General features: G+C 43.0%; 1 protein-coding gene across 2 annotated transcripts in view; it reads right to left on the bottom strand.

Moving 5' to 3' along the window:
- LOC139376115 (microtubule-associated protein 4-like) overlaps positions 1–27,140 on the bottom strand; it is a 48,821-nt gene that overhangs the window by 5,533 nt on the left and 16,148 nt on the right. The window contains exons 4-9 of one of the 2 annotated variants that reach the window (XM_071118316.1): positions 26,513–26,599; positions 21,266–22,552; positions 1,653–2,053; positions 914–1,123; positions 411–543; positions 170–235 (exon numbers count right to left, since the gene is read on the bottom strand). In XM_071118316.1, coding sequence (XP_070974417.1) covers positions 170–235; positions 411–543; positions 914–1,123; positions 1,653–2,053; positions 21,266–22,552; positions 26,513–26,599 — 2,184 coding nt within the window. Of the gene's footprint in view, positions 1–169; positions 236–410; positions 544–913; positions 1,124–1,652; positions 2,054–9,385; positions 10,700–21,265; positions 22,553–26,512; positions 26,600–27,140 lie in introns of those variants that run through there. The other variant, XM_071118317.1, reaches the window with a different exon arrangement.

The raw sequence follows: 27,140 nt of genomic DNA, 5'->3' as shown, positions 1-27,140 counted from the left end.
CTTAGCCACACATATCCACTGTGTTTGTCTCTCTGTGTAATCATAATGACACTGTCAGGAGAGATTAAAACAGGATGTCTGTCCTAACAATTTCAAAGAACACATTAAACTCCAGGGTGTTTTAGTTGTATACTGAGATACTTAGATTGTGTAGGTTGGTTGCTGTTACTTGGTGTTGTCTTCAGCGTACTAGGCTTCTTCACGTCACCTGGCTTGGTATCATCAGTCTTGGGAACTGTAGGGTAGAGGACATAACCAAGCTCACCTTACAGGATTTAGACTTGTGAACAATGTATGATCTGGGGATGACCAATGAATTCTGACTTTGGGTTTTTGAAAATCACCATCAGCAAGAATAAAGTACCTTAAAGGATGTAAGTTTGCACGGTACAGTTAGAGTTAGCGCTTACCGGTGTTGCGGCGCAGAGAGGGGGCACTAGCAGAGGGGCGTGGCCCAGCAGGTTTAGTAGTGGCGGTTGTCGAGGAACCGTTCTTATTTGCCGTGCCATTGGCCTTTGGCACAGGAGGACCGTTTTCCGGAGTCTGAGTAAGCAAATGGGAAATCAGAGAATGGTTGTTGTGGAAGAGAGCGCGGGACAAAAAGGAAAGTGATTAGGAAATGAGGGGAGCAAAGATTGGAAACAGAAATGAGATATTGGAAATGTACAGTATGCTGGGGTTTTCAGGGAGGTGATAGACAAGATTTAGTTTGTAGGACTACCCTGAATGGTGAAGAGACTGGACAGAGGTCATAATGCAGGGAGTTGGTGGTCCACAAACTATGAGTGAGAGTCAGTAGGTGGGCACTGGACAGTTATACGGCAGAACCAAACAAACGGGAGGGGGACAAGGTGCCAACCACAGAAAAGGAGGCCAGTGAGAAGACACCAGAGGAGAGTGGGAGGGAACTCACCATGGACTTGGTGGCTTTAGGGGTTTGAATGGCAGCGGGCGTTGGCTGCTTGGTGCAAGCAGTGGGAGTGGTTGCCTTGGTAACGGGGCTTTTTTTATTGGCAGAGCTTGAGGTGGGGGAGGAACGTTTTGGGGGGCCAGCTGCGTCCCCAGTGGACAAAGAGGTGGGCCGTGTTTTGGCAGAGTTTGGTTTGGTTGACCCAACAGCAGGCTGTACAACAACGTCACACGATAAAGGAGAAAAGAAGCAAACCAAAAAGCATACAACAGAGGACAGGCAGGATAGTAAAGCAGCAGAAGCAGCATTCACTAACACCAAATCATAATCAAACCAAGAGCATCAGCAGAGCAAATTGGCAGTGACGAATTGCACATAAGCATGTGCATACAAACACATACAAACACACACAGACACACACGCGGCAGGGTAGCTTAGTGGTTAGAGCGTTGGACTAGTAACCGGAAGGTTGCAAGTTCAAACCCCCGAGCTGACAAGGTACAACAAATCTGTCGTTCTGCCCCTGAACAGGCAGTTAAACCCACTGTTCCTAGGCCGTCATTGAAAATAAGAATTTGTTCTTAACTGACTTGCCTGGTTAAATAAAGGTCAAATAAAAATAAAATACACACACACTCACGCACACACACACACACACACTAGAGATGGCAGTGACAGTTGCAGAAGCAGCTTGCTGAGATTAAATGAATGGCAACATTGTCCCAGCCTTTCCTTGACCTACCTTGGCCTTACTGTCTGGGCTGGTGAGGTCCTGCTTGCTTCCGTTGGTTGTTTGGGACTTTGCAGTACCTTTCCCAGCCTTTTCATTATTTTCAGCTTTGACCATCTTGTCAGTTTTCTCCCCATTTTCTTTCTTCTCCATCTTCTCATCTTTGTTTGTCTTCTCTGGCTTGTCCACTTTTTCATTTGTATAATTCTTCTCCGTCTTATGGAACTTCTCTTCATCTTTGAGGATCTTCTCAGATTTTGAGATCTTGTCGGCATTGTCGACTTTCTTAGATTCATCTTCTTTCTCTTTCTTCTCCATCTTGTCGGACTTCTCCGTCTTCTCAAATATGTTCAAGTTATCTGTCTTTGGGAAGAAATCTGCCTTCTCTTGTTTGTCCTTATTCTCTGCTTTCACTGTAGAGAGACAAAAACAGATACATATTTAGCAAACCTGCAATACTGTATGTCATATAAAAACACAAAAATTACTCTAAGGATCAAATACAGGTAGAGAAACATTTCAAAGTGCCAGACTCACTTTCAGCCATGAGAGCGATCATATCTTATTGTGTGTTATTAACCTAAGCACAGATTCAGACTGGCATTTACCTTGAAAATCGAGCTACAACAATGCATCCTAAAAATGCCACCTAAGAATACCACCAGCGTATAAGGACAACAGGACTTTGTACATGTTGCGGTTGTTCAAATAGGCAACTAAATGTCAAACCTCTAAAATACTCTGATTGATCGTCACAAAATACAAGCGTTCCGAATACTGCCATATTTTACTCATATGATGATAATCTATCAGTGATAATATTTTGTACTACACCCCAGAGCAACTCATTGGTGTGGAAATAAGAGTGAGGTAACTACAGTGACCAGTCATGGCATGGTGGTGTGTAGTCTAGGCAGGGCCACAGAAAGTCAGGGCTGAGCCCAGGGTCGAGCAGGGCGGACAGAACAGCACATTGTTGGCATCGGCTCCTTATGTAACCCATCCTCAGTGACCTCAACAGAGAGAGAGGGTATGTCTGTAATGGCACCCTATTCCCTATGTAATTCACTACTTTTGACTAAGGCCCATAGTTTTCCTCTCTCAGGCTGTATCCCAGGGTACCATTTGCGATACAACCAGAGAGAGAAAAAGCAACTTGTCAAATGGATTAGGAAATGTGGGACAGATTAAGTTGGGTCAAAACATGACCCATTGACGTAATGACTGAATCCGCTTTTCAAAGAAAATTCTGACCAATTAGTTGACTAGAGCATCAAAATTTAAAAAGACAGCGAGGGAAAATGGATTGTTTACGGCAGATAGATACCAGATCAATGCGCCAGACAAGATCATGGATTTGCCACAATGGTACAAAACCATGAGCCAATCGAAAAATTGATCAAATGATTGAGTACAGTATACAGGACTGACCTTGTTGTGCCCATTGTTGGCTTTAGGAGCCCTGGTTCCAGTAAATGTCATACACTATAGACCAAGGGTAGGCAACTAGATTCAGCCGAGGGTCAATTTTCATCAGAGCAGAGGGTCTAGGGGCCAGAACATAACTATAATAATTTGTACACAACAAAATGACTACAACTAAGCCCAAAAAAGATTGTATTGAAAAAATAACTAATTTCGTACCTTGGTTACATATGACTCTTTTTTTATTTGTGGGAATTATTTATATATTTAAATATTTATTATTTATATATTATTATTATTATTATTTGTTTGAAACAGATTTCCTGAATTAAATTCATTTTTTAAATCATCCGTTCACCTACTCTGTATATAAATATACATACAGTACTAGTCTAAAGTTTGGACACACCTACTCATTCAAGGGTTTTTCTTTATTTTTTACTATTTTCTACAAAATATTAAATAACACATATGGAATCATGTAGTAACCAAAAAAGTGTTTAACAAATCAAAAATATTCTTCAACTTAGCCACCCTTTGCCTTGATGACAGCTTTGCACACTCTTTGCATTCTTTCAGCCAGCTTCACCTGGCATGCTTTTCCAACAGTCTTGAAGGAGTTCCCACATATGCTGAGCACTTGTTGGCTGCTTTTCCTTTACTCTGTGGTCGAACTCATCCCAAACCATCTCAATTGTGTTGAGGTCGGGTGATTGTGGAGGCCAGGTCACCTGATGCAGCACTCCATCACTCTCCTTCTTGGTCAAATAGCTCTAACACAGCCTGGAGGTGTGTTGGGTCATTGTTCTGTTGAAAAACAAATGATAGTCCTACTAAGCGCAAACCAGATGGGATGGAGTATCACTGCAGAATGCTGTGGTAGCCATGCTGGTTTAGTGTGCCCTGAATTCTAAATAAATCACTGACAGTGTCACCAGCAAAGCACTCACACCTCCCCCTCCATGCTTCACGGTGGGAACAACGCATGTGGAAATCTTCCGTTCACCTACTCTGCGTCTCATAAAGACACGGTGGACGGAACCAAAAATCTCAAATTTGGTCTCATCAGACCAACGGACAGATTTCCACCTGTTTAATGTCCACTGCTCGTGTTTTTCTTGGCCCAAGCAAGTCTCTTCTTCTTACGGGTGTGCTTTAATAGTGGTTTCTTTGCAGCAATTCGACCATGAAGGCCTGATTCACACAGTCTCCTCTAAACAGTTGATGTTAAGATGTGTCTGTTACTTGAACTCTGAAGCATTTATTTGGGCTGCAATTTCTGAGGCTGGTAACGCTAATTAACTTATCCTCTGCAGCAGAGATAACTCTGGGTCTTCCTTTCCTGTGGCGGTCCTCATGAGAGCCAGTTTCATCATAGCGCTTGATGTTTTTTTTCAACTGCACTTGAAGAAACTTTCAAAGTTCTTGACATTTTCCAGATTGACTGACCTTCATGTCATTTCTCTTTGCTTATTTGAGTTGTTCCTGCCATAATATGGACATGATCTTTTACCAAATAGGGCTATTTTCTGTATACCACGCCTACCTTGTCACAACACAACTGATTGGCTCAAACGCATTAAGAAGGAAAGAAATTCCACAAATTTACTTTTAACAATGCACACCTGTTAATTGAAATGCATTCCAGTTGACTACCTCATGAAGCTGGTTCAGAGAATGCCAAGAGTGTGCAAAGCTGTCATCAAGGCAAAGCCCGGCTACTTTAAAGAACTTCAAATATAAAAATATATTTTAATTTGTTTAACAATTTTTTGGTTACTACATGATTCTATATGTGTTATTTCATAGCTTTGATGTCTTCACTATTATTCTACAATGTAGAAAATAGTAAAAATAAAGACAAACCTTGGAATGAGTAGGTGTGACCAAAATTTTGACTGGTACTGTATATACACTACCGTTCAAAAGTTTGGGGACACTAAGAAATGTCCTTGTGTTTGAAAGAAAAGCACATTTTTTGTCCATTTAAATTAACATCAAATTGATCAGAAACACAGTGTAGACATTGTTAATGTTGTAAATGACTAATGTAGCTGGAAACGGCAGATTTGTTTATGGAATATAGGCTTACAGAGGCTCATTATTAGCAACCATCACTCCTGTGTTCCAATGGCACGTTGTGTTAGCTAATCCAAGTTAATCATTTTAAAAGGCTAATTGATCATCAGAAAACCCTTTTGCAATTATGTTAGTACAGCTGAAAACTGCCGTCCTGATTAAAGAAGCAATACAACTGGCCTTCTTTCGACTAGTTGAGTATCTGGAGCATCAGCATTGTGGGTTCGATTACAGGCTCAAAATGGCCATAAACAAAGAACTTTCTTCTGAAACTCGTCAGTCTATTCTCGTCAGTCTATTCTTGAAGGCTGTTCCATGCAAGAAATTGGCAAGAAACTGAAGATCTCGTACAGCGCTGTGTACTACTCCCTTCACAGAACAGCGCAAACTGAATCTAACCAGAATAGAAAGAGGAGTGGGAGGCCCGGGTGCACAACTGAGCAAGAAGACAAGTACATTAGAGTGCTTAGTTTGAGAAACAGACGCCTCACAAATCCTCAACTGGCAGCTTCCTTAAAAAGTACCCGCAAAACACCAGTCTCAACATCAACATTGAAGAGGCAACTCCGGGATGCTGGCCTTCAAGGCAGAGTTTCTCTGTCCAGTGTCTGTGTTCTTTTGCCAATTTTAATATTTTCTTTTTATTGGCCAGTCGGAGATATGGCTTTTTCTTTGCAACTCTGCCTAGAAGGGCTCTGTGCAGGGCTCTGTGCAGGCCAGTCAAGTTCTTCCACACCAATCTTGACAAACAATTTCTGGATGAGCCTTGCTTAGTGCATGGGGGCACTGACATGCTGAAACAGTAAAGGGCCTCTTCCCAAACTATTGTCACAAAGTTGAAAGCACAGAATCGTCTAGAACATCATTGTATGCTGTAGCATTAAGATTTCCCTTCACTGGAACTAAGTGGCCTAGCCCAAACCATGAAAAACCATCCAAGACCATTATTCCTCTTCCACCAAACTTTACAGTTGCCACTATGCATTGAGGCTGGTAGCGTTCTCCTGGCATCTGCAAAACCCAGATTCATCCGTCGGACTGCCAGATAATGAAGTGTGATTCTTCACTCCAGAGAACAAGCTTCCACTGCTCCAGAGTCCAATGGCGGTGAGCTTCGCACCACTCCAGCCAACGCTTGGCATTGATCTTAGTCTTGACAAACCATTCTTGTGCTGATGCTGCTTCCAGAGGCAGTTTGGAACTCTGTAGTGAGTGTTGCCGACGAGGACAGACTAATTTTATGCTGTACGACCTTCAGGACCCGGCAGTCCCGTTCTGTGAGCTTGTGTGGCCTACCACTTTGCGGCTGAGCCATTGTTGCTCCTAGATGTTTCCACTTCACAGTAACAGCACTTACAGTTGACCGGGGCCGCTCTAGCAGGGGTGAAATTTGACCAACTGACTTATTGGGAAGGTGGCATCCTATGATGGTGCCACGTTGAAAGTGACTGATCTCTTCAGTAAGGACATTCTACTGACAATGTTTGTCTATGGAGATTGCATGACTGTGTGCTCAATTTATACACCTGTCAGCAACAGTGTGGCCGGTCTAGCTGAATCCACAAATTTTAAGGGGTGTCCAGTGTATATATTTTTTACTACAAACTTCAGGGGACCAAGAGAAATCACCGCCTGGTGCTGACCTGTGCTATAGACTAATATAGAGCTGTTCTGTATGCCTGGCCAGTGGTATAAACATAGACTATAGACTAATATAGAGCTGTTCTGTATGCCTGGCCAGTGGTATAAACATAGACTATAGACTAATATAGAGCTGTTCTGTATGCCTGGCCAGTGGTATAAACATAGACTATAGACACTATAGACTAATATAGAGCTGTTCTGTATGCCTGGCCAGTGGTGTAAACATAGACTATAGACACTATAGACTAATATAGAGCTGTTCTGTATGCCTGGCCAGTGGTATAAACATAGACTATAGACACTATAGACTAATATAGAGCTGTTCTGTATACCTGGCCAGTGGTATAAACATAGACTATAGACTAATATAGACTGATATAGAGCTGTTCTGTATGCATGGCCAGTGGTGTAAACATACACTATAGACACTATAGACTAATATAGAGCTGGTCTGTATGCCTGGCCAGTGGTATAAACATACACTATAGACACTATAGACTAATATAGAGCTGTTCTGTATGCCTGGCCAGTGGTATAAACATACACTATAGACTAATATAGACTGATATAGAGCTGTTCTGTATGCATGGCCAGTGGTGTAAACATACACTATAGACACTATAGACTAATATAGAGCCGTTCTGTATGCCTGGCCAGTGGTGTAAACACATTGTCACATAGAGCATGACTAACACACAGGGACATGATGGTGCACATGATATTTTACTGCAGGCGACCAGCATCACACACCAGACTCACGCATACATATACACGCATACACATGCATGCACCCCCCCCCCCCCACACACACACACACACACACACAAACACATGCACACACAAATATGAAGTGATGATGCATATAGCTCATTTGCTAGAATTAGTACATGTGTGCATATTGTACAGGATGTCTTTGAAATGACCTTGCATAATACAGAAACACACAGCCACATAAGCAGAGAGATAATTTCCCCATGACTTTCATCCATATAGGTATAGGTATAAACTACCCTTGTTACAGCAGGAGGATGCTGCCAGCTATTTCTGCTTGCTCCCTACTGTCGCTAGTTGAAGGATGCAGATGTATCATTGTCATGATGGTGTCTTTGTGAGATATATAGCGATAGGCTAGCTGTAGGTGAAAGAGAGCTCTAATACTGTGTGTACAAAACATTAAGAACATCTTCCTAATATCGAGTTGCTTTAGCCCTCAGAACAGTCTCAAGTTGTCAGGTTATGGACTCTACAAGGTGTCGAAAGGTTTCCACAGGGATGCTGGCCCATGTTGACTTCAATGCTTCCCACAGTTGTGTCAAGTTGACTGGATGTCCTTTGGGTGGTGGACCATTCTTGATACACTTTGGAAACTGTTGAGCGTGAAAAACTCAGCAGTGTTGCAGTTTCTGACACAAACTGGTGTGCCTGGCATCTACTACCCTACCCCGTTCAAAGGCACTTAAATATTTTGTTTTGCCCGTTCACCCTCTGAATGGCACACATACACAATCCATGTCTCAATTGTCTCAAGGCTTAAAAATATTCATTTCACCTGTCTCCTCCCCTTCATCTACACTGATTGAAGTGGATTTAACAAGTGACATCAATAAGAGATCAGAGCTTTCACCTGGATTCACCTGGTCAGTCTATGTCATGGAAAGAGTAGATGTTCCTAATGTTTTGTACATTCAGTATATAGTGCAAGCAAAATGGCCTTAGGCTCCAGACTGCCTGCTTGTCTAGTGTTATTGAATCTAAGTGTATATATGAAAAACACAGAGTAGTCATGCAATTTGAAAGCATTTCCAAGAGTCCCCAGTCCCCACATGGTGCCACCAGAAATGACTACTTTCTGTTTAAATGGATACCCAGACTCAATTTCAAATCCATCACACACCCTTCCTTTAGTGCTAGCCACTTGTTGGAGTGCCACTTGATGTGATGTATCACTGAACAACACAGTCATCTGAAGAGATGGGAGTTTGAGATGGTAAATTAACCTCAGCATTTCAATAGACATTCATATTCAGAGGAACTTGACACACATACTATTAATTCTGTATAAAACCCCAGACCTCCTCAACGATGGTATTCTGGTGCCTGTGACATTTTGTCAAAGCAAAATGTTGATGGAGTGTAGACACAACAATGGATGTACACATTTCCTTTCAATTATTCTTTCTGAATTGTAAACCCTTCTGCTCCCTTAAAACACTAAATTGTTTAAGAAGCACATCATCCTAGTAAAAATATACCAAAAACCACAACTTCTAGTTGTTGTTGTATTTTTTGTATTTTTTGTATTTTTATTACATCCTTTCTTCTTTTAGCTCCTTCCATTTTCTCTTTCAGCACTCCATCATAGTTAAAACAAACAGCCAGCCCAGACGATCACCACTGCCCACTGATCTATATGGTCAGGCATCCCAAATAAACTCCCAAATCTAAGTACTTAAATCAGTGTACACCATTATTTACATAACCAATGAGAGATAGAGGAGCCAGGTCTAAGGTGTATATGAGCAACATGTTATAATGTGGTAATGAGAGCTAGTCCAAACACCAAGAGGTATAGGCCTCAAATCATATCAGTCACCTACCCTCAATGGAGCTTTTGGTATTGATGATGTTGAACGTTTTTCCAGTGAGGGGAACCGGCAGTAGGACACTCTCACTCTGGCTCTGTGACATCCCATTACCAGTACCTTTCCTAGGGGGAGGGGAGTTGGGGGCCCTGACAGGGCTCAGTGGGGACAGAGGAGAGAGTGTGGGCGACACAGTCTTTCTCTCCTCCCCCACTGTCAGAGAGCGTTGCACAGCCGAGTGTGGAGACTTGGACCCCATAATGTTACTTCCAGGTGAGGGCAGGTCCACTAGTCCGCCAGGCTGCACTGGGTACTGGGAGAAGTCAAAGCTACCCGGCACAGACAGGTGGGAGCAGTCAGAAATGGCGCGCCTCACGGCTTTGTGTTGCTGCTCGGTCCCTCCTCCTCGAGGTAAAGTAGGCCCCGTGTCCTCATCACGGTCTTCAGAGAATCCTGACACAGTGCAGTTTCCACCCTTAGAGTAGTTGTCGTTGACAACACCAATGACACAGTAGTTGTCGGCAGGTGCAGATGCAGAAGTCTGAACAGCAGGCTTAAGGCCTGTGTGGGGTGGCCCAGAGAAGGAGGGATTCCATACACAGTTGTCCACCTTTTGTGTGTTGGGGAACGGTGAGGCGTCATGTTGCACAGCAGGTGACACCCGCAGGGCTGCAGCTCCATTGGCCCTGTGTTCTCGTCCCGGGGTAGAGAAGAGTTTCCCAGGGGAGGCTGGAGAGGGTGAAGAGGAGAGGGAATTTGTGGGGCTCTCCCAAGCACTGCCCAGACCCAAAGGTGCCCCGAGTCCAACACCCATCCTCCCTGGCACCTTGAGGTCAGACGACTCCACCTTGAACCCTGATCCAGATGAATGTCCATCAAATAGGCTTGACAGCTTGTCCTCGTCAGTTAGCCTGGGTGCCCCTGGGCTGCCCCCGAAACCTTGTGGTCCCATCTGGTCCTGCTGCCGGTCACAGCCCTGGGGGGCCTGCTGAGGAGACGCCATAGAGACAGAGGGCACCTTGCCCAGCTCAGTATACTCACAGCGCTGTCCACCTCCACCACTCTGCTGCTGCTGATTGGAGAGAGAAGACATCCTCACCTCTCTCTCTCTTCTCTCCGCTGCTTCTAGATTCTTCTAGAATCTTCTAGATTCTTCTAGACAGCAAAGTAAAGGAATCTTCCCTTGGCTGTAAGGAAGGCTGGTAATATACTCTATCTTCGGTATTTGGTGTTTCTGTGAAGTACAGACTATTTGTGTGCTGGTGTAGTAATTGTGTGTTTCTCTCTGTGCTCTGAACTGATCAGATGAAGCTGTGAGGCTGAACTGAATGCTGCTCCCTCTCCTTCTCTCTCTCTCTCTCTCTCTCTCTCTCTCTCCTTCTCTCTCTCTCTCCATTTCTCCCCCTCTCTGACATCACAGCCCTAACAGAGCTTTGGTCACATGACTCCACGGAACACATCCCCATTCGCTAGAGCAGATTCTCAACTCATGCCTTCGAGCTGTAAGCTAAGTCACAAACACACAAACACACACACACACACACACACACACACACACACACACACACACACACACACACACACACACACACACACAAACGAACGTCACTGACACACACACAAACTAATACACACACCCTCCCTTGATGTTCTATAAACTGCAGCTCTGACTCCTCATTGACAGGCAGCTTGGCATTATATTAGAAACCCAGAAAAGAGAGAGAGTGAGAGCAGCTTTGGGCGATACAGGGCCAGTTTCCACTGCCATTCTACTTGAATGAATTTGTCCTCTCTGTAACAGCATCCATTAGTGCTACACATCTCTTCCTGGTTCTGGTGGTATACATTTGCGTTCAATGCTGTTCTGTCATCTCCAATTCTTCACTTAGTTCCATGCCCACTACTGCACCCACTGCCCCTCTCCTCCACCCTGCCTTCCTGCCCCCGTTAGGGGCCCTGGGTGTGCATCTCTGGCTCATGGCCCTGCCTGGAGCATTTGACTCTTTTGTTTATTGTGTTTGTTGTTTGTGGACTTGGTTGTGGACACTGTGTTCCTTCTGTCTGCTGTTGCCACATGCTATGGGCTACTCTGTTAGGACGGTATTGAACGACTGGCCTCGAAAAAAGTGTGCGATAACACTACATTGAAATGCAGTATACCCTTAAAAACCCCAGTGCTCCTAGTTATAAACACCTCATCCAGACCTGTGTGAACTGAATTCACACCCGCCGACCTTCTTCACACCAACACGCTGTCCAAATTTTCACTCTACCATCACTGGTTCAGTCCTGTACTAGACCCCTCCCTCTTCACAACTGTCGTGGAAGGCAGACAAAAATAATTCAATCTCTGATGATATCCCCCCCTTCCACCACCCTGCCACCATCCCACGTCCAGCTGCCTGAGGAAAATGAATTCAATATAAATTATTGAAGGTGACTTAATCCCCCCAAAACAGTCCCCCATTTACTGTATAAGGGGATAGTCAAAGAGGGAATGTATTGTTCAAGGAGTACAGTACAATGGGGTTGATATGGGGAAAACGCTGAACATATTGGAATCACACAGGACACTGTCAACTTCTGAGATCATGTGCCGCTAGCATAAGTGATATTAGATTTCAATAATATCACATTTGAATTCACACTGCAGTCATGATGGCAATTGTTTGAGTTGATCACATAAGATACTAATGCACTGACGCAACACTCCTCAGATAAGTATTCAAATGCACCATACTGAAGCCTCACTGGTCAACACATTTCCCAAACAGCAGTGTTTTCTACAGCCCTACACACAATATTAGGTCAAAGTTAGACAACACACTGCAACACGTCTGTCTATGACAACAGTCAGCCTCATTCCCCAAACAGAGCCCTTGTCTCTGTTCCTTACATCGCTCCAGCGGTCCAGTTTCTCATGAATGGACATTGTTATGCAAGACCCATGTCCAACATATTCCCCTGTCTGTTTATGTTTACATCTCTCTAAGAAAGATGACTCTAGCTTTAACTACACTTATAGTCCACATTATTTATTTATTTGATTTGATTTAACCTTTATTTTAACTAGGCAAGTCTGAAACACTTAAGGATCCGCCCCTTTTTTCAATTTTCATCTAAAATGACATACCCAAATCTAGCTGCCTGTAGCTCAGGACCTGAAGCAAGCATATGCATATTCTTGATACCACTTGAAAGGAAACACTGAAGTTTGTGTAAATGTGAAATTAATGTTGGAGAATATAACACATTAGATCTGGTAAAAGATAATACAAAGACAAAAACGTGTTTATTTGTATTTTTTGTAACATCATCTTTGAAATGCAAGATAAAAGCCATAATGTATTTGTCACGTTCTGACCTTTATTTCCTTTGTTTTGTCTTTATTTAGTATGGTCAGGGCGTGAGTTGGGGTGGGCAGTCTATGTTTGTTTTTCTATGTTTTGTTTCTGTTTCGGCCTAGTATGGTTCTCAATCAGAGAGAGGCAGGTGTCGTTAGTTGTCTCTGATTGAGAATCATACTTAGGTAGCCTGGGTTTCACTGTCGGTTTGTGGGTGTTTGTTTCCGTGTGAGTGTTTGTCGCCACACGGTACTGTTTCGGTTTTTGTAGATTTCACGTTATCGTTTATTGTTTTTGTTCGAGTGTTCATTTGTCTATATTAAAAACAGTATGGACACTTACAACGCTGCATCTTGGTCCGATCCTTACTCCCCTTCAGACGAAGAGGAGATCAGCCGTTACAGTATTATTCCAGCCTACGCTCAATTTAGATTTTGGCCACTAGACGACAGCAGTGTATGTGCAAAGTTTTAGACTGATCCAATGAACCATTACATTTCTGTTCAAAATGGTGTATCAAGACTGCCCAAATGTGCCTAATTGGTTTATTAATAACTTTTCAAGTTCAGCTTTCGGGCAATATCTGATGTGTCTATGTCGTGGGAAATAGTCTTGTTACTTACAATATCATGCTAATCACATTAGCGCACATTATCTCAACTGTCCCGAGGTTGGGACACCAAAAAAAATATTATTTACAATGACGGCCTACCCCGGACAAACTCTAACCCATTAAACACAATCTCATATAATCTTCATGAAAAATACAGAGATCTGTACAAACAAACATTGCACAAATCATTTCAGTTCAAGGCCAAGTATGATGGTAAATATCTAACTGCAGAGAACCAAACATTCTCTTTTTTGGAAATAGATCCCCTCTCCACTCCAATTATAATAGATCCCCTCTCCCCTTCAATTATAATAGATCCCCTCTCCACTCCAATTATAATAGATCCCCTCTCCACTCCAATTATAATAGATCCCCTCTCTACTTCAATTATAATAGATCCCCTCTTCACTCCAATTATAATAGATCCCCTCTCCACTCCAATTATAATAGATCCCCTCTCCACTCCAATTATAAGAGATCCCCTCTCCACTCCAATTATAATAGATCCCCTCTCCACTTCAATAATAATAGACCCCCTCTCCACTCCAATTATAATAGATCCCCTCTCCACTCCAATTCTAATAGATCCCCTCTCCTCTCCAATTATAATAGATCCCCTCTCCACTCCAATTATAATAGATCCCCTCTCCAGTTCAATTATAATAGACCCCCTCTCCACTCCAATTATAATAGATCCCCTCTCCACTTCAATTATAATAGATCCCCTCTCCACTCCAATTATTAGATCCCCTCTCCACTTCAATTATAATAGATCCCCTCTCCACTTCAATTATAATAGACCCCCTCTCCACTCCAATTATAATAGACCCCTCTCCACTCTAATTATAATAGATCCCCTCTCCACTCCAATTATAATAGACCCCCTCTCCACTCCAATTATAATAGACCCCTCTCCACTCTAATTATAATAGATCCCCTCTCCACTCCAATTATAATAGATCCCCTCTCCACTCCAATTATAATAGATCCCCTCTCCACTCCAATTATAATAGACCCCCTCTCCACTCCAATTATAATAGATCCCCTCTCCACTCCAATTATAATAGATCACCTCTCCTCTCCAATTATAATAGATCCCCTCTCCACTCCAATTATAATAGATCCCCTCTCCACTCCAATTATATTAGATCCCCTCTCCACTCCAATTATAATAGATCCCCTCTCCACTCCAATTATAATAGATCCCCTCTCCACTTCAATTATAATAGACCCCCTCTCCACTCCAATTATAATAGATCCCTTCTCCACTCCAATTAAAATAAATCCCCTCTCCACTTCAATTATAATAGATCCCTTCTCCACTTCAATTATTAGATCCCATCTCCACTTCAATTATAATAGATCCCCTCTCCACTTCAATTATAATAGACCCCTCTCCATTCTAATTATAATAGACCCCTCTCCACTCCAATTATAATAGACCCCTCTCCACTCTAATTATAATAGCCACCAATGCCACTATGGAGCCATTTTCCATATGTTCCAGTGTACCATTCTCTGTGTAATACGTCTGTGTCCAGTGTGAGTGATATGTCTGTGTCCAGTGTGAGTGATATGTCTGTGTCCAGTGTGAGTGATATGTTTGTGTCCAGTGTGAGTGATAATGTTAGTGATATGTCTGTGTCCAGTGTGAGTGATAATGTTAGTGATATGTCTGTGTCCAGTATGAGTGATATTGTTCGTGATATGTCTGTGTCCAGTGTGAGTGATATTGTTAGTGATATGTCTGTGTCCAGTGTGAGTGATATTGTTAGTGATATGTCTGTGTCCAGTGTGCGTGATATGTCTGTGTCCAGTGTGAGTGATATTGTTAGTGATATGTCTGTGTCCAGTGTGAGTGATATTGTTAGTGATATGTCTGTGTCCAGTGTGAGTGATATTGTTAGTGATATGTCTGTGTCCAGTGTGCGTGATATGTCTGTGTCCAGTGTGAGTGATATTGTTAGTGATATGTCTGTGTCCAGTGTGAGTGATATTGTTAGTGATATGTCTATGTCCAGTGTGAGTGATATTGTTAGTGATATGTCTGTGTCCAGTGTGAGTGATATTGTTAGTGATATGTCTGTGTCCATTGAATACCAGTTTAACAACCAATTCTACTGAGCACAATCACCTCATACCATAACAGCATTGGAGCAGAGAGGAAGTATGTCAGAGAATTCTATTTCTGGAATCCAACCTCCAGACTGTCACACCCCATTTTTTTCATCTCAGCAGTCCTGAGTTGTTCCATCTCTACGGAAACCGCCTCCCATATCCATGGCAACAAGCACCCAGTCAAAGAGAGGCTGCTATGACGTGGAAGGACGAGAGAGAAAAGGCAAAGGAAGGATGGAGAGATGGAGAGGAGAAGGACTCCAAATGAACACAATCATAAAGAAGGGAAGGGGAGAAGTAGAGGGACATAGAGAGAGAGGACTCCAAATGAACACATAAAGAAGGGGAGAAGTAGAGGGACATAGAGAGAGAGGACTCCAAATGAACACATAAAGAAGGGGAGAAGTAGAGGGACATAGAGAGAGAGGACTCCAAATGAACACATAAAGAAGGGGAGAAGTAGAGGGACATAGAGAGAGAGGACTCCAAATGATCACATAAAGAAGGGGAGAAGTAGAGGGACATAGAGAGAGAGGACTCCAAATGAACACATAAAGAAGGGGAGAAGTAGAGGGACATAGAGAGAGAGGACTCCAAATGAACACATAAAGAAGGGGAGAAGTAGAGGGACATAGAGAGAGAGGACTCCAAATGAACACATAAAGAAGGGGAGAAGTAGAGGGACATAGAGAGAGAGGACTCCAAATGAACACAATCATAAAGAAGGGAAGAGGAGAAGTAGAGGGACATAGAGAGAGAGGACTCCAAATGAACACATAAAGAAGGGAAGAAGTAGAGGGACATAGAGAGAGAGGACTCCAAATGAACACATAAAGAAGGGGAGAAGTAGAGGGACATAGAGAGAGAGGACTCCAAATGAACACATAAAGAAGGGGAGAAGTAGAGGGACATAGAGAGAGAGGACTCCAAATGAACACATAAAGAAGGGGAGAAGTAGAGGGACATAGAGAGAGAGGACTCCAAATGAACACATAAAGAAGGGGAGAAGTAGAGGGACATAGAGAGAGAGGACTCCAAATGAACACATAAAGAAGGGGAGAAGTAGAGGGACATAGAGAGAGAGGACTCCAAATGAACACATAAAGAAGGGGAGAAGTAGAGGGACATAGAGAGAGAGGACTCCAAATGAACACATAAAGAAGGGGAGAAGTAGAGGGACATAGAGAGAGAGGACTCCAAATGAACACATAAAGAAGAGGAGAAGTAGAGGGACATAGAGAGAGAGGACTCCAAATGAACACATAAAGAAGGGGAGAAGTAGAGGGACATAGAGAGAGAGGACTCCAAATGAACACATAAAGAAGGGGAGAAGTAGAGGGACATAGAGAGAGAGGACTCCAAATGAACACATAAAGAAGGGGAGAAGTAGAGGGACATAGAGAGAGAGGACTCCAAATGAACACATAAAGAAGGGGAGAAGTAGAGGGACATAGAGAGAGAGGACTCCAAATGAACACATAAAGAAGGGGAGAAGTAGAGGGACATAGAGAGAGAGGACTCCAAATGAACACATAAAGAAGGGGAGAAGTAGAGGGACATAGAGAGAGAGGACTCCAAATGATGGAGAGAAAGGACAAAGGAAAAGACGGCAGGAGACTCATCTCTTACAATCTATCTTGTGGAATGGCAACAAAATCGGGTTAGATGAAGTCAAATAAAGTGTCACATCGAATGAAGTATCAGAGTTATATGAATTCACACATCTGATGGTCCAGCGGACTGATCCGGATACACCAATTAAACTAAATCCAATCATTCTGCCAAATTATGCCCCCAACATGAAAACAGGGTAAAAAAATGGAAAGGCTTGAGACATGGAAAAAGACCACACTGGCTGAGTGGAGTTTAATATTGGCTTTATAGACATAATTTGCCTGGCTGAGAAATCAGAACACATAACCGTGAGGAAATGCAGTGAGCTGTCTTTCAATGAATTCCTGTAATAATCAATGAGCGTCGCCAGAAATGTTATTATTGGAATCTGTTTTTTCGAATCAAAATGATCATAATTGTGAATATATTTGCAGTATGATATGTTTTGATCATAGTTATCAACCTTAGTTAGTAGCTATCATAGTATAATTGATCTAGTTTCAACAACAAGAATGTTGCCCATATGGGTCAAATATCTGAACCCTTTTAAAGACCAAAAGCTCATACAAATGGTTAGCATTTGAGATGACTGCTATTGTTTTTCAAGTGTCCTCGTTTTGATCCTGCTATCATTCAATATTTATGTTCAGCTTCAGGCCTATTGTACTGACAACATGACATCTTGTTCTCAATCCAAGATCCAAGCACTTGTTTCCACAAGAGGAAAGTGATTACATTGATATTCTCTGGTTTGAAGCTTAAAATCAATTAAACGTTCTATTCAGGTTATCATGATGACAACTTATCTAGTTTTCATTATACTGAAAAGTTTTTCCGTTTTCATATTAGAGTGCTCTTTTATACGGCGAGTGGCTAAAAGTAGGACTGCGGTTCCCAGTGCTGCTGCCTCAAGCAGAATCTTCACAGGTGTGTTCTCGCTTTATCATTCTGTAATATTCATGAGGTGTCTTCAGCCAGCTAGACCACATTCACAGCTACAGATAAAACTTTGATATAACCACCAGTCATTTATTGAACCACCAGATGATGGCCTCATCGGTCAATTAAAGGTGAAATATGCAGAAATCGCTACCCTATTTCCTGGTTCCTAAAATGTCAGTTTATGTGACAAAACAAGCAAGTATAGTGTGTGGAATCATTGTACCATCTAAACCGCTGTGAAATATATTTTCCATAACCAAAAACATTGTACTTTCAGTTGTTTGAAGCTGGAGTACAAAACTGAAAGTAAAAGACGCAAAAACTAAACTTAAGAACGGGAAGCATAGAAATAGTGCACATAGAACAGCTCTATCTCTTCTTCGACCAGCTTTCGATGAGAATGACAGATCTATATATCACATTTCTATGTGAATTTGGTCAGGTCCCCCAAAAACAAAAAGTTACATATTGCAGCTTTAATAAATCGTGAAAAATAGCGTGGATTTTCAATCTTATAAACAACACTAAAATAGCACCAACATATATGGTCCAGTGTGATGATATTCACTGTGAAACACAGAATTGCACTTAAAACCGACAGCATGATGATGAAGTATTTACTGAAAGGTACCTACAACGTAAAAACAGAAAGACTGCACAGCACTGCCCGTCTCAATCAGTACCATAGTGGCGACTGTGGTAGCTATATGCTTTGCCAGGCTGGGCATGCTCTTTTGGATGGTCTCTTTGTTTAGCTGGTGGAAGGATGGTCTGTGCTCAGCTGACCAGAATAATGACTATGCAGCAGGGCCGAGCAGTACCAGTACACAGACCTTTGGTGGAGTGCTGTGATAACCCTGACTGCAGTACCGCGCTGCACAGCCACTGAGCGTCTGCCTCCCTCTGCCTACTGCACACACCCTGATCACCGGCTATAAAAAGACAGGTTGTGTGCTTTACGTAACTGCAAAAAAGTCCCAGCCATCAATATTGCATTAGGGAGAGGAGGGAGGGAGGGAGGGAGGGAGGGAGGGAGGGAGGGAGGGAGGGAGGGCGGGAGGGAGGGAGGGAGGGAGGGCGTAGGAGAGGGGGTAGGAGAGGGGGTAGGGAGAGAGAGAGCGAAATAAGAGAGAGATGAGAGAGAAGTAGTAAGAGAGAGAGGAGAGCGAAAGAGAGAGAGTGCGGAGAGAAGAGAGTCAGAGAGAGAGGAGAGAGAAAGAGTAATAGAAAGAGAGGAGAGAGAAGAACGACAAAGAGAGAGAGGAGCGAGAAAGATGAGAGAGAGGAGAGAGAAAGATGAGCGAGAAAGAGAGAGAGGAGGGAGAAAGAGAGAGAAAAAATACAGAGAGAGAGAGGGGAGAGAAAGAGGGAGAGATGAGAAAGAGGGAGAGTAAGAGAACGAGAGGAGAAAGAAAGAGAGAAGAGAGAAAGATGATAGAGAAAGAGAGAGAAGAGAGAGAAAGAGAGAGAAGAAAGACAAAGAGAGAGAGGGGAGAGAAAGAGGGAGATAGATGAGAGAGAAAGAGAGAGAGGAGAGAGATAGAGGGAGAGTAAGAGAAAGAGAGGAGAGAGAGAGAAGAGAGACAAAGAGAGGAGCGAGAAAGAGAGAGAGGAGAGAGAAAGAGAGAGAGAGGAGAGAGAAAGGCAACAAAACAGAGAGGCTGCTAGGGGGAGAGTGGGGGGGGGGAACAAAGACGGTGATTGAGGGAGGAGGATGTGGGGTGAGAATACAGAGAGGCCAGCAGAGGCCGGTCCCTCACTGTCCCTCCACACACCAACCCGCCTACCTGGTCATCTGTAAATCACCCATTAACAGACTGCTGACGGGGATGAATGGGTTGAGTAAGGGAATGTGAGGGGTGCAGACAGACAAGCAGTATGCTACTGACTTCCACCATTTGTCAACCAAAAACACTTGTGTTATCCAGGAAAGAGGAACAGCGTCCCTACAACAACCTTACACACTGCCCGTCTGGCAATTTAGGAAAGTGACAACCTAGCAGTCCTTGGAATCTCCAACCAAGAAAACAAAATGAGAAGGACCAACACAGGACAGTCTCCGAACTATGGCAAACTTACTCTCAACCGAATGAGCAAACTAGAAAACGTGCCAGCTTTTTCCTGACATGGAATATATATAACCAAATGTGAGACGGCAAAGTACAAGAAATGTTGAAAAGAACAAAGAACTGTGTCAGACATTTGTAGTAAATAGGAAAGAAATAAACACTGGGTTTCCCTTCATATTATTCCACTGATGAGAAACATCGAAATATTCTCAAAGGCAACAATGGAAATGTAACTCACCTATTTAGCATCATCATCAGAGCCATCATCAGGAGATACAGTACACATGGGGGAGAGAAAAGACAAAACATAGCTTTCAGTCATTTCAGTTCACTTACATGATAACTTCCACATCAAGCAATTCACAATTTGAGTGAAAATATGTTTTAATATCTCCAATCAAAAATTGCATGAAAGTAAAATGTGTATTTTTTTAAATGGTCAAATTACATATCTAAGAATTCTAGCCGGGAACATTTTGAGACATTCAAAATGGTTCTGAAAGTGAATTCACACACACAAGTAGAAAGAGAATGTGAAAGAAAAGCTGTTAGTGACTCCTCAGTCAGCTTAGGCAATTTGAGGAACAAAAGCATCATTTAGTCAAGGGGAAAGCAGTCTCTTGAGAGAAAGAGAGAGAATCACACTGCAAACCAACATCCCTTTGATTAGTGAAGAAAGGTTGACTCGATGTCAAAGAGTTAGGGTATAGAATTACTCGTTGCAATTTAGGAGAGCGGCAATCAGGGGGGAGAAAGCTAGCTATTTCTATCCCAAGGAGAGCGGATTCACTCGAGAGTCACACAGATAGTAATCTACAGAAACAGTAGAGTCATTAGTATATGATTGCAGTGTTAGAAAGGAGAGATAGGAGGTAAAACGAGTTGGCCCGGTCAGCTGACATGATCAGGTAGGTAGACAGACACATAGCAATGAATATGCTATTATAATCATCATCATCAACAGTACAGTACTACAGAGACAGGCCAGACAGGCAGTTAGGTAAGAGGGACGCAAGGCCCAGTCAGACACAGTCAGGTTAAAGAGCAGTGTAATTAGTTAGCATGTTATTACCAGTGCTAATAAACACAAAATGGCCGAGCAACAGCAGGCCCAGTCCACAGAGAGAACCATGCACTATAATGTCATCATTCACCCCCATACTGATAGATATGTCCCCTCTTCAGTGTCACCAACCTTCCAGCAGGGGGGGCTCTGGCAGCGGTGGCTCCTGGTGCTCTGTGAGTGGCAGTGTAGTGGGGATAAAGGGCGGGGCTGCAGGGTTGAGGCCTGAGCCCACTGCAGGGCGGGGACTGGGAGTGTCGTGACCAGGCTGGGAGGAGTGGCTAAACAGTGGAGGAGGAGTGGTCTGGAAAGAGGAGGAGGTGGTGGTGTTTGGAGGAGGGACCTGGGGTGTGGTCGTCTGGGACTGGGGCTGTGAAGCAGGAGTGCTGGCTTGGGGGGTCTGCAGGGCCGAGTCTAGGAAGAGGAAGGTCTTCGAGACCTGGGGGCTAAGAGCCGGGGAGCTCTGAGGGCTCAGCTGCTTCTGGTCAGAAGTAGACGACGTGACCTCAGGACGACTATCATCAGAAGAGGCTTTGTCAGTGAAAGACAGAGCCTTCTTGGGAGGTAGGACATCTTTAGTGGCTAAGGGCGGGGGCATTTTAAAGTCATCAATACACATGGGTTCATAATGGAGGGTAGCGGCAGTGTTTTTAACAGGAGTCTCAGCCTCCCAGTCCATGTTTACCTTGGCAGGGTAAGGTTGCTCAAACATACTGGTAAAAGTGTTTGTAAGAGCAGGGTCTGTGGTGAGGATGTGACTGGGTTTGGGGTTCTCAGTGAGGGGTGGGGCAGTGGGGGTGTGAGAGGGTTTGGTGTCCTCTATAAAACTGCTAAAGGGGTTAGTCTGGGGGCCGGCTACGAGGGAGGAGATGTTCTCCAGGGTTGAACTTAAGAGACCAGAGGCATTTACCATTGCAGACTCCAGAGCCACCGACGCTTGTGTGGCATGAGGTGTCGTTGGCTCCTGGGGTGTTGGCCCCCACTCCTCTGGGAGCTTCATCCTGCTCTTATTCTTCCTGCCCCTGACCCTACCCCCACCCCTCCCTCGGATCTCACACTCCCAGCTCTCCTCCTTGCTTGGGGAGGATGGGCTCAGAGGGCCGTCTGAGGCTCCGCTCTCTGTCTCGCCCTCCTCCTCCTTTGCATCCGGAGCCTCCTGCCTGTCCAATAAGTCATACACCTCCTCCCTGGACCTCCTTTTCTTCTTCTTCTTCCTCTTCTGCTGCTTGCTGCTGCTGTTGACCCCTTCACTCCCCCTCTCGTCCCCAGAGCCGGTCTCCTGGCTGTGGGAGCCGTGGGGGCTGAGGGGGTCGGAGTAGGGGCTCTCCTCCACTGAGTTGCTGGAGGAGAGGGAGAGACCCGCTGAGGCTTGCAGCCTGGACTCACCACCTGCCCAGGAGTTTGGGTTTGTCCAAACTTCTTGATGAGCAGAGAGGAGGAAGGAATGTCACTACCCATAGTAAAGACCATAGTAAAGACCAATAACCAATTGCCAATCCTCTCCATTCATTGCTATGTGTAAAATCAGGGTATATCTTATCCGACCAAAATGTATGAAACTCAACCACTGAGTAAAATTGGTTATTTTTAAATTACAAATAAAAATGATTCAATCAATTGTGTGAAATAATATTGTGCCTTGAGTTTTGAACTGATGTAAGTCATACTGACACGACCTCCACTATAATTTATTTACGGCCTGGCCAGTAGGCTTATAGATGTGAATTTTAGGCTTATGGATTACATGTTAGTCTTAAGAGGGACAGTTTTTTGTGTGTGCACTGCTTCGAACTTGCAGCTGATTGGGTGTGATTCTCCCTGCCGGGGCGGGGCATGGGGAGCATGGAGATTGTGCTGAGACGGAGCAGTGTGATGTTTACTGTTCACTCGACAGCACATCGCATGAGCGGATGAGCAAATGAATTCATGTACAAGGAACAGGCAGACTGCATGACAACAACAGAGGCAGGTCACATAGACAAACACAGACAAACAATGAATCAAGAGGAAGGGGTCATGTGACATGGGGTACCCAGAACAAACAAATACTGAGGAGGACAGTCTTAGAAGTAGACAATATTTACATAAAATCATAAATATATGACTAACTGAAAGATACGGTACACACAAAAACAACATACTTCACATGCCCTTTTTCATGTTGTGATAAAGACATAACAAGGCCAAAACCTCTCTGCGTCCATGCGTCTTAGTTAATACTGATGGGTAGTACCATTCCAATACTTAACATGGCAGGGCAGAGAGAAATGAAAAATAATGAAAAGCTCCTCTCCCCTCTCTCCCCCCAATCATTAATGATCATGTATTTTTCTTCTACATAATGTATCGCTGCCCTCTTCTCTAATTGATTGATGTGCTATTTTCCTTCTTTGATTATGTGTCTACGCTAAACAACATGTGCAGCAGATCTGGTTATCATTATCATCTATGTTTCATGCAGTATTGGTATTTAAAAAGTGAAGAGTGCATCTTTAATCCAAAGCCTCAGTTTGGCCTCCTGACAGAAGGCACATTACTTCTAGTCTATGTGGCTGCCTCACTCAGAAAGCAATGCCAAAGGTGGGTATGGAGCTCAAGATTAATATTTCAAGATCCATATTTTATATATGTATCCAAATATAACGGAGCACTTCAATGAGGACTTTGATGCGGGAGGGGGAGGGGGGGGGGGGGGGGGGGGGGGGGGGTTGTATTTTTTTCAGTTTTTCTTGTTGTTTTTCTTTCTAATAAATAAGGTTAGGAATCCTCACATAATTATTATTGCTTCTCAAACAAATGTTGTAAAGTTACAGTAAGATCTGAGGAATTGCATAATAAACTAAAGAGTTGTGTGATTTGAACCTTGTAATTCATAACGGAGCAGCACTGGTTTTCTGCTCTGAAAGCCACTACATGAAAGTAACCGTTATGTAAGTAAAAAAAACAGTGGCAATATATCTAAAATGTTCCCTTTGGATTACTAAGGTGCTGGCACTTTGAGGAACCCTCTAGAAGAAGTGACGGTTCTAGTTTACCCTGTTCATGGTCACATTTTAGCTCTATCACCATCAAAACCTATTGGATTTCCTGCCATTTGATACTGTGTTTTACTGTAACTGATGACTGGACCTCTGGACATCCCACCCAGGCCCCCAGTTGAACTGTTCTGTGTGAGACAACCTCTTACTTGTGGCCCGGGGCAGAGGGGTAGTGGCCATTGAGTTTAAAGGGGGCCTGGGACTGCTTGGGGGGCTCAGAGGCAAACAGAGGAGAGGCCTTCTGAGGGTTGCCCATAAAAGGCATGCCTGACTGGAATGGAGCCATGCCCCCCACACCTCCTGAACCCATGTTCATGTTCATATTCATGTTCATACTCATGTTCATATTCATGTTCATGTTCGTGTTCATACTCATGTTCATGTTCGTGTTCATACTCATGTTCGTATTCGTGTTCATGTTCGTGTTCATATTCATGTTCGTGTTCATATTCATATTCATGTTCGTGTTCATATTCATGTTCGTGTTCATATTCATGTTCATACTCATGTTCATATTCATGTTCATGTTCGTGTTCATACTCATGTTCATGTTCGTGTTCATACTCATGTTCATGATCATGTTCATATTCATGTTCGTATTCGTGTTCATGTTCGTGTTCATATTCATGTTCGTGTTCATATTCATATTCATGTTCGTGTTCATGTTCATATTCATGTTCGTGTTCATATTCATGTTCATATTCATGTTCATATTCATGTTCATATTCATGTGCATGTTCATATTCATGTTCATATTCATGTTCATATTCATGTGCATGTTCATATTCATGTTCAAATTCATGTTCGTGTTCATATTCATGTTCATATTCATGTTCATATTCATGTTCATGTTCGTGTTCATATTCATGTTCATGTTCATATTCATGTTCATATTCATGTTCATGTTCGTGTTCATACTCATGTTCATGTTCATATTCATGTTCATATTCATGTTCATGTTCGTGTTCATATTCATGTTCATATTCATGTTCATATTCATGTTCATGTTCATGTTCGTGTTCATATTCATGTTCATGTTCATGTTCATATTCATGTTCATATTCATGTTCATATTCATGTTCATGTTCATGTTCGTGTTCATATTCGTGTTCATATTCATGTTCATGCTCATCATCCCTGGCTGGGAGAAACCTGGGAGTGGAATTAAGACAAACAGGTTAATACTATTCTATTATGTGTTATAACTACTCTATTATACAGGTTATTACAATGATATTGTGCTATAATACACAGTGATAAGCACTACGTGTAAGGCTGGCACAATTACCGTATTACAGTATAACCGTGTAATCGATGGTTAGCCTTATGGGTGAAGACCGTCATGAAAATAAAAGAACCGTCATAACCTAACATAACTTAGTCATCCAAAGGGGAAGTTTGAGATATATTGCCACTGGTTCCCTGAGGGGGAGGACGAACATCTGCCTGAAGATGGGACGGTCGGGCATTCGTGTGGTTGAGTCCATTTCTTCCATAACATGGACTCTTAACGTGATGAAACATTATTGCGCCTTGCTGAAACAAGCAAACTCTTGGCAATATGACTGGTAAACTCATGGGTACACTAGCAATAGCTGCCTAGTATTGTGATGCAAACATTTCCATGGTAATGTAGAATGTTCATTCAAATGATGTTAACTGATGTGGCTCATGCAATGGATTGTATTTTTGTAATGCCAGTTGAGTTAAGTCAGAGATATTAGAGAAAGGAGGAGATAGGAATCCCATTGGACAATGAATGGAGAAACATATAATGCCACACACAGCAGATTGTCAACCAATCGCATCCACGTTGTCATGCTGCGTCATGCATAGCTAAGCTAATTGTCACTTAATCCCTTCTTAAAGTCAGGGTATGAGTCGAGAAACATGCCTATTTTCCTTGAAAGTAAGTCTACGTAATGTCACTATTCCAAAGCTATACGATATTACAGAGAACAAGTTGATTATCTAATTTCTCAGAAAAAAATGTGTAATGTTGTACTTCTTGTTCATGGGATTCATGCTAATGTTGGGTTTTTGAGCTAGCACCCAATTGACTCCCATTCACTTCTTGAAGGAGTGCACCGCAAGGCCCATTGATGACGCATACAACGTACACAATGGGCGTAAATACGATTCCAATTCCAATGTGCGTAAAAAAAGACATGTATATATTATATATTTTGTATGTATTTTTTTTATCTATTCGAAAAGGTTATTTCAGTGACCATGGCCATTTGGCTCTGGCCAAATACCGTCATTCATAATTACATGACCGTCACAACCCTAACTACATGCTGGTGTTACATAAACACTTTACAGTATTATTAAGCAGTACCCATGAGAGAGTCTGGCATGTTGCTGTCCTTCATTCCTTTGTTCTGGTTCCCCTCACCAGGCTTTCCCATCATACTAGACACTGGGCCTAGAGATAAGATAGGGGAGATAGGGGAGATAGGGGAGATAGGAGAGAGAGAGAGAGAGAGAGAGAGAGAGAGAGATCAGACGTCAGTTACCAATACCATATTAGTACACCACAGACACAAATCAGTAGCCATCCTTAACCCCCCAAAGGAGATAGCAATATCATTCACAATCACACAACTCATAGTTAGCTATGAAATATGAATGTCCAGATGGTCAGAGAAGACAGCGACAAGGAGACAACAACAACAGCCTTACTTCGATGCAGGCACACGTTTAACTAGGTGTCCTTCAATACTGTACTACCCAATTTACATTCCTAAGAGTGCCCAGGCTGTGCCAGGGATACTTGGCAGGCAGCTCTCGGTAACCAGACAGCTTAATATGCCACAGAGGGACCTTTAGCATCTTAGGCTATTGATGATAGGGATCAGAAAAATAGAATCAAATATCAAAACCATGGAAACCTGTCCTTTCACAAAATGCCTTTTCACAGGGCATGCCTTATCACTTGAGCATACACAAGACACTAGAGGAATTCA

The sequence above is a fragment of the Oncorhynchus clarkii genome, chromosome 20 (genome assembly GCF_045791955.1).
Source record: "Oncorhynchus clarkii lewisi isolate Uvic-CL-2024 chromosome 20, UVic_Ocla_1.0, whole genome shotgun sequence".
NCBI lineage: Eukaryota > Metazoa > Chordata > Actinopteri > Salmoniformes > Salmonidae > Oncorhynchus > Oncorhynchus clarkii.
The sequence above is the reverse complement of the archived record's forward strand: the minus strand, read 5'-3'. Positions and strand labels throughout refer to the sequence as shown.